The sequence below is a fragment of the Primulina huaijiensis genome, chromosome 5 (assembly GCF_012295235.1).
Source record: "Primulina huaijiensis isolate GDHJ02 chromosome 5, ASM1229523v2, whole genome shotgun sequence".
In the NCBI taxonomy this organism is placed as follows: Eukaryota; Viridiplantae; Streptophyta; class Magnoliopsida; order Lamiales; family Gesneriaceae; genus Primulina; species Primulina huaijiensis.
The window spans coordinates 7,481,069-7,489,802 of record NC_133310.1 but is presented as its reverse complement, the minus strand read 5'-3'; the positions used below and the strand labels follow the sequence as shown (position 1 = coordinate 7,489,802).

The window sequence follows — 8,734 nt, the reverse complement described above, 5'->3', positions numbered from 1 at the left end:
CTTCAATAAATTATAGCCACTCCCAAAAAAAAAAATACATATATAGGAAAATGATGTAATAAATAACAAAAAAAGCTATGCATTCTATACTATAATATTATATATTATATAATTATTCAATTTTCACTTCTTTTAACAAAATAAACATTTCATAACAAATCAAAGGACATGATTTGCCAGGTCATTTGTCCTAAAATTATACAAACCATCTAACCACTCTCCCCTAAAATATACACTAATTAGAGTGTTCTAACACACTTTAAATATATGTTACTATTTCTTAGATTTCACTTCAAATCCACCAATTAAAGAACATACACTACGTACATTCATCAGGAGAATTAGAATACATTTCTCCTTACTTTTGGATACATGTATTCATTCAGCCATAATAAACACATATCCACACCTTCAACAACAAATCAACAATAGAACATCTTCAAACAAATGAAGCCACCACCATCGTCGTCCACTTCTTCTTCCTCGGCTACCCTCCTCCGAAAAGGGCGCCTCTCGCCCCATCTCATTGCTCTGTTAGCCTTCATCCTCTTCATTACCATCCTCTACGGCGAAGATTTCGGGTGTATATTGAGCTCCCAATTCGATTTTGATCAACCCTTGCATCTCGACCAAACCATATCGTCGTCCACGAGTATGTTCTTATAATGTAACATGCCATTGCTCGTCTTCCATTCTATTTCTTTCTCATATATAAATTGATTTTCTCTATCAAAAAAAATTATTTCACCCCCTCATACGATATTGCTAGCTCGACGACTGATCCGATGAGTTATTAACATTTTTTGTGTAGTTATTTAAATAATTGTGACTACTTTGTTGGTGCTAGAGAAGAAATTAGTAGAAAAATTAGCTTTTTCGATCGGAGAGAGTGAAAAAGATTGCGATATATTCCAAGGAAGATGGGTGCGAGACGAGTCGAGACCGCTTTACGAGGAGTCGGAGTGCCCTTACATACAACCACAGTTGACATGTCAAGAACACGGCCGGCCGGACATGAGCTATCAACATTGGAGATGGCAACCTTTTGGATGTTCTCTTCAAAGGTTTTGTTAATTATATATTCATTTATTTTTAAATATTTTTAAATAATGACATGATAATTAGGTGGTATTATATAAATTTTAATTAATATTATTAAATATTCTGCACCACTCTAGCTAGCTAAGACTTACCTGTTTGATTTTTAATATATTATTCGAGCATAATTAAGTTGCTAGAATCTTATAATGCTAGCTAATTTATTGGCATCACCTTCCAAGTAATATTGTCCATAACGTGCTTTAAAGCGACTTTTCTGAAAAATAATATATAAAAAATCGGTGTTAAATTTGAAATCCTCATAAGTTGAATTTGAAACTCACAACATAAATTGTAAAATAATCTCAACTTTAAAAGTAAAAGAATAAAAATGAATAATTTAAAATTCATTACCTTAATTATATATAAAATTTATAGATAAAAAAATAATATCAGTCTCTACAATTTTTAAATTCGGTAGAAAATAATGTTTTTGTTCTATAAATTAATTAATTCTTATATTTATAATACCATCTTTTTAGAGAATATTTTGTTTGGTTTTTAGCACCGAAAGTCCATGTCTTGACCTACCGTCATACCAACTAGTTGTTGACCAGCTCTAACTACTCACTACACAAAATAATTTACAAAGTTGGATATGAGTGACGATTTAATAATTAAATTAAATAACTTGAATTACTAAGTTTTTTTTAGGAATTGTTAACTTTCTAATTTGAATAATTTTTTTTTTTGAAGGATTCTAATTTGAATAATAAATCTTGAAAATATTATATAAAATCTTGGAGAACAAAACAATTCTTAAAATTCTTGTGGAGATTATACTAATTGTGACATTTATACAGTTTGATGAATAAAAGTACCAATCTGATCATTTGATTGATGAAATTTTTATATTACTTATGGAAATTACTACCAATTCAATCTGACTTGCTTTGTATAAAGAATTTTTGAATTTCTAATGGACATTGTATTAACTGTCATATATATACAGGTTCAATGCGAGTTTAATGTTGGAATCCCTTCGAGGGAAACGAATGATGTTCGTCGGAGATTCTTTGAATCGGGGACAGTATGTTTCCATGGTTTGTTTGCTTCACAGCATCATACCTGATAGTGCTAAATCCATGAAAACTTTGGGTTCGCTAACGGTTTTCACTGCCAAGGTATGCATGCATGGCCTTGTTTATTTAATTAATTTGTTTTGTTAAACTTGTGGATATNACGCGACGATTGAGTTCTACTGGGCTCCCTTTTTATTAGAATCAAACTCAGATGATGCAGTGATACATAGAATAAGCGATAGAATAGTTCGAAAAGGATCCATAAACAAGCATGGAAAACACTGGAAAGGAGCCGATATTGTTGTGTTCAATACTTATCTGTGGTGGATGACAGGCCTCGATTTCAAGATTTTGTAAGCTCTTGTAATTTCTCAGTTTATACATACATACATAAGTGTTTTTGTGTGTGTACATATATATATGTATATTTATTTTATAAATTAAAAAACATATATAGGCAAGGTTCTTTTGAAGATGAAGAAAAAGATATTGTGGAGCTGCCAACAGAGGAAGCGTATGGCATGGCAATGAAGAGCATGTTGAGATGGGTAAAGAAAAATATGAATCCCAAGAAAACAAGAGTCTTTTTCACTAGCATGTCACCTTCTCATCTAAAGTAAGCTAGTAGAATACATACAATGGTAAATTATTATTTAATTACAAATTTATATTTATTATATATACTTTACTTGAAAATAAAAACTTCAATGCTTCTCTTATAATTTTATAGTCACCTTTTCGCAAGAGTCTTGACATGACGTTGGACATATTAGCACTATCTGAAACTACGTCCAACACTTTTTACAATTTTGATTCCATAGAGAACCAAAATAAAAATTATATCAACTTACAACATGGATTTTACCATTTTTGCTTAATCAAGAAATAGGGTGTGGGTTGCAAGATCAAAAGGATTTGAGTAGCATTAGTATTATTACAAATTATAGTTTTTTATTATATGGTAAACTTTCTATCTTATAATCGCAATACACGTGGCTGTCTTTAATTTCCATCAATAGCAAGATGGTGCAACTATGAGAATTAGATGGTCAAGAAGCAAAAAATACTCTCTCTACGAGAGTGTTTGAAACATGACACTCGAGTTATTGTATAAATTAAAAAACATAGATTAATTTTGGATATTGTTATCAGCTGATAGTAGAATTGCATTACTAACCTAAAAAATAGTTTTTATATATGTTTTTGTGGGTAATTTTTAATGTTGGCCTTTCGTCAAATTTATTTTTTAAATTAATTAGTCTACCTGAACTCACAACTAACCTAAGTATTGATTGTTATTACAATCCTGAAAAATGCAGGAGTATTGACTGGGGAGGGCTTCCAAATTGGAGCTGCTACAACGAAACAAGCATGATAGAAGATCCAACATACTGGGGATCAGACTGCAGAAAGTCAATAATGAATGTCATTTCTGAAGTTTTCAGTGGATCAAAGGTTCCCATCACATTTCTCAATATCACGCAGCTTTCGAGTTACCGAAAAGACGCACATACGTCCATATACAAGAAACAGTGGAGCCCTTTAACTCCCGAACAGATAGCGAATCCGGTGAGTTACGCAGATTGTGTGCATTGGTGTCTGCCTGGGATTCAAGATACATGGAATGAGCTCTTGTATTCTAAGCTTTTTTATCCTTGATGCAATCGACATGTCGGATGATTGGGGTCGCAGTAAGCTGTGGACAGCTAGAAAATTCATGTGGAGTACAAAATCAAAGCAGGAAAAAAAATTTGGTACGACAAACATATATACTTCTACAAATATATATATATATATATATATATATATATGTGTTTAATTCAATTATTTTTATTGGAAAATTGAAGAGCTCGCTATCTCTAGAAAGAGTTTGTGTGTATTGCATATCGATTCTTGGAAGAAAAGAGAATCAATGTGTAACGTCTACTCGTTTTTAAAATGCGGAAATGTTTTTTTTTATTATAAAATCTCTCAATTACAAAATAACCTTTAAAATAATCTTATTTATTTGCCAATAAAAGTAGCGCAGTTTAAAATAATTCACATCATCAAAAAGCAACGTAAACGTAAACGTGTAAAAATCGTAATATCATCAACATATAAAATGTGTAACTCCTCTCAAAACTCATAAATCAATATGCGGAAAAATAATGGTCCACGGATGATGTCACCGCATACCCCGTCTGCCTACTCAGTCTTCGGCACCTCCAGTCTCCTTAGCATCAAACTCACCTGCATCACACACGCCTAGTGAGTCTAAAGGCTCAACACACCTGTACCAGGAATAGCAAGTACATATACATGCACACAGTAGTAAAAAATATCATACTCAACATAACTTTCATGAACTTAAAAGCATAACGGAAACATGTCGTGAAAAATCATATCATCTCATGTCATCATATACGTGTCAAAACAACCCATCGTATCAACATAAACTTAAACATTTTTTTTTAATTGAATTCAATTAATTAGTTGTGACTTTCGTATCAGTTCTATCGATGGATCCATATATAAAAACCGTGGTACCCAGTGGCGGGGGACATCAGCGACAGCATTACCAGCCCACTGAGCCCGGCCCTCAGCTCATCATATCTCATGTCATCGTATACATATACATCGTCAGTCACAACCAAATCACATCCTTCAGAAATATCATCATTTTCATCACTTAATAAAAACATGCACATGCGTAACTTTTCATTTAAACCAAGCATATAACGTATTTATTATAATTGCGTAAAATCGTAAAAATGATGCATAAACATTTAAAATATCATATATTTGTGCTCAGGGCGCTGCCAGGACCAAAATCTCACCCCGAGTGCAAAATGATCATTTTGCCCCTAGAAACCCAAAAATTATTGTTTCACCCCTGGACCTCTAAAATTGACCCGAAGCTTATCAAACTCCTTAAATCATCCGAAAACATAATTATAAGCATTCTTAGACGTAAACCCGACCCAAATCATAACTTAATCGATCCGTTTTAAAACTTGGACTGGAGTTTGTGTGTATTCACTACAAGAAAACTTGTTTATTTCAACGACGTGCATTTAGTAAGCTGTTAAAAATCATATTTACGGCGCACAATACATGCTGTGAATATTGGCAATAAAATTAATACTTTACAATTGAGGCGCCAAATCCCCAAATAATCGCGCCTTTCTTTTTTTTTTTCCCGATCAAAAACCTCCAATCTTCTTCTCTTATTCCCATCGTTCATCGGAAAATTCTGAATCGTCGTCCCTTAATTTGTGTGTTACTGTTTTGTTAAAATTCTAATTTTTGAACCTTTGCATTCAAATCCACAATTTCATCGTCAGAATTTTAACAAACTTCTTCGTAATTTTCATCGCTCCTCTACCTAGCTTCAGTCATTGTCGGATCCTTCTACCACCGCCGTCTCACCGTCCGCCTACGGCCAGCCTCTTCGCCTTCTGTTTACACGACCCATCCAAACTCCGTCGCTGCTCCATCTGCTATCCCATCAGACGCCGCCCAAGCTGCAACCGCGAGTCTCTCGCCGTGACCCTTTATGGTCGTGTGTTTGCCCTGGTTACGCCTTTCCAAGCACTTTGCTTCTTACAATCATTCAGCTGTGTGTCGTTTATGTTTATTTTTTTTCACAATTAATCATATCGATTTTGCTCAGAATCTCGCTTTCTCTCAGGTTCTTTAGCCGTTTCCCAGAAAATATTTGTTTTTCTCTTGAATCTTTGTGTGCAAGATTGTTTTTTTGGTTTAGAAGATTTTCTTTTTAGATGTGGTCGAAAATCATAGATCCTTCAGTTTTATGTTCAAACATGGTTGAACATGCTAAGTGGATTAGTTTTTAGGTTTAAGTTCTGTTAGTTAATAATGCTAACTGGATTAGTTTTTAGGTTTAAGTTCTGTTAGTTAGTAATGCTAGAAGCCATTGCCCGTGGCGATTGTTCAGTGGATATGAATTCATCCGTTTGTGTTGGGATGAATCACACTAAAAGTTTAATGCTACATTAGATGACAGCGCTGCGCTAGTACTTGACTTTCATCTTACAAACTTTTATACTCCTTAAAAAATATTTTACACTGTAATCCCTTTAGTTGTAGATTGTGATCATATTTCAGTAGAATGGCTCTAATTTCAGCAAGTGTGCTTTCAATTCTCGAGAGTACAAGATTTCTAATGCATATTGCCCCCATTAAATGTTGAGCTGACTGTAGTTTGTTAAATATTTTTCACCTAATCCATCCCAATAACTCGAATGTGTTGAAATCTTTTTCCTGTTAGTCTGTACATGAAGGGCGAATATACCAGTTGAAGCTCTTTTGCGACAAGGATTATCCACGATTGGCCAAGTGATCTTTACCTGGGGCTCTATTGTTATTTGCATCGCTTGTGTGTCACATAGATAATTTCATATCATTATATGTTTTTGTCCCCTCCCATTTTAATGTAATCCTCACAAAAATCTTTGCCAGCCAATCTAGTCTCCTTCCCTCTGCCACATATTTGCATCACGGTGTGTCACGTAGATATTTTACATGATAATAATTGGGAAAATTTTTAAATATCATCTTTAAACGTGGTTGTTGGGGTTGTTGAATAGGGGTGAAATATAACTATGAAAAATGATTAATTATTACCTAGATTCATTGATGTAGTTACATTTGTATGAGTTGTTAGTTCGATCAAGAAAATTCTTAATTCTTGATCATAATAGTATCCTTCCACGATAATATTTAACATTACTTTTTACATCAAAGATGTATTTTGTTTTTTTTGAAAAAACAAACAAAATTAATTTAAATCTCATCCACTTAATTAATATTTAAATTGGAGACAATCACCTATCAAGAATCAAGATTTTACAATCATAATTATAACGTCTATTTTGGTGGGTCGGGTGGAGCCCCCATGTCTACAATTTTAAACAAGTGTCGAGTGGTTTAGATTTAAAAATCATAATTATATCCTATATGTTGTTTCCTCTTTCAAGATATTCTTAAGTTACATGTGAGGCTATAAAGAGGTTTGGAAATTATCTAGAAGTGACACAAAAATTTCATATTAATATCCATGACTACTTGGTTTTAACACATATTTCTTAAGCATAAACAAATTTCTTAAGCATCCCTTAATTTGTGTGTTTCTCTTCTTTTTTTCTCAAGTGACACAAAAATTATGGCTTTTCGATCAATTGCTTTGTTTTCTTGCATTATAGTTCTAGTTCAACTCGTGGCAGCGCATAAGATCAACGAGAACAAGCTGCTCTCCCAGAAACACAGGTTCCATTCTTTTTTATTGCTTACTTTTCGCTGATTTATGAGTATTTAATTAACTTTTGTAGTGTAAAAGAAATTTATTATAGTAAAAGAGAAAAAATGTTTCGGACAACATTATATTCCTAGATTTGGTTTTACTGTTAAAATTGGATGCATTCTATTTCACGTAAGTTAATGAAGTTGAAAAAAATAAATTTCCTAATCATAAAAGCGTGCACTTCCCATCCCCTGTCTCCACAACCTATGGGCCAATTAATGATGTATGTTATTGAAAGAATTTATTTTTCTTATCTTAAAAAAAATAAAATAAAAAAGAAGCTTTCCTTTCATTTTTTTTGATTCGCAATATTAATTGTCCTTTTGAAAAATCACATTTCTTGGTGTTGGTGCTATTTCTTTTCCATATATTAAGTGTATTGCTTGATGAATCTTTAGGTTCTAAATTTTGCATTATTGGTCTTGAATTTATGTGGCTAATATTAGAGCTAGATGACAAGTAAATTTTTTTTTGGATTTGAATTAAATCTACTTTAACAATTTTGTGGCTAGTTTTTAATATTTATGGCAGAAGTTGAGGTTATATTTTTATTCATTTTCTCATTTTATTTATGAAGTAATGAAAATTATTTGAAGTCATATATTAATTTGAATGTTAATGTTTGGGTCATTTACGAAATGGATAAAGAATGGATTCATTTGCCTTCGAGACTTCTACCCGAGTATGAAGAAGGGGTTCAAAAATTTCTTGCACAAGCCAAGGACTACGCCAAAACACGTGACATAATATTATGTCCTTGCATACGTTGTAATGACATTTGACAAAGTGTATGAGCACTTAATATTCAAGGGGTTCGATCCTTCTCACACGATTTGGTTCTTCCATGGTGAAACTGATACATCACCATTTGAAGGTGAAGGTAGTTTAGGAGGAGTTCAAGAAGCGGATGATGAAAGTGCATTTCACTTATATAGGGATGCATTTGTCTCAGATGAAGAGGTTGGACACACTACGTCTGACGCAAGAGATTATGAGTTTACTGATTTATTAGAAGATGCAGAAACTCCTCTCTTCCCCTGATGTACGACTTATACAAAGTTGTCAGTATCTGTCACATTATACAATTAAAAGTCTACCAATGGTCACATTGACAGTAGTTTCAATGAGCTCCTTAAGATTTTAGGTGACATGCTTCCAGAAAAAACCACACTTCCACAAAGTGTTTACTCGATGAAAAAGTTGTTGAAACCATTTGATTTAGGATATGAGAAGATTCATGCTTGCCCAAACGATTGTTGTCTATTTAGAAAGGAGCTCAAAGAATTAGACTCATGTCCAAAGTGTGGTT

General features: G+C 33.1%; 1 protein-coding gene across 1 annotated transcript; it reads left to right on the top strand.

The window, feature by feature from the left end:
• Positions 1–300: 300 nt before the first annotated feature.
• LOC140976587 (protein trichome birefringence-like 33) lies at positions 301–4,029 on the top strand. The gene is given in 5 exon segments (XM_073440823.1): positions 301–652; positions 848–1,064; positions 2,051–2,473; positions 2,578–2,736; positions 3,440–4,029. Coding segments are annotated over 5 exon segments (1,344 nt in total). The 5' UTR covers positions 301–447; the 3' UTR covers positions 3,780–4,029.
• Positions 4,030–8,734: the final 4,705 nt, after the last annotated feature.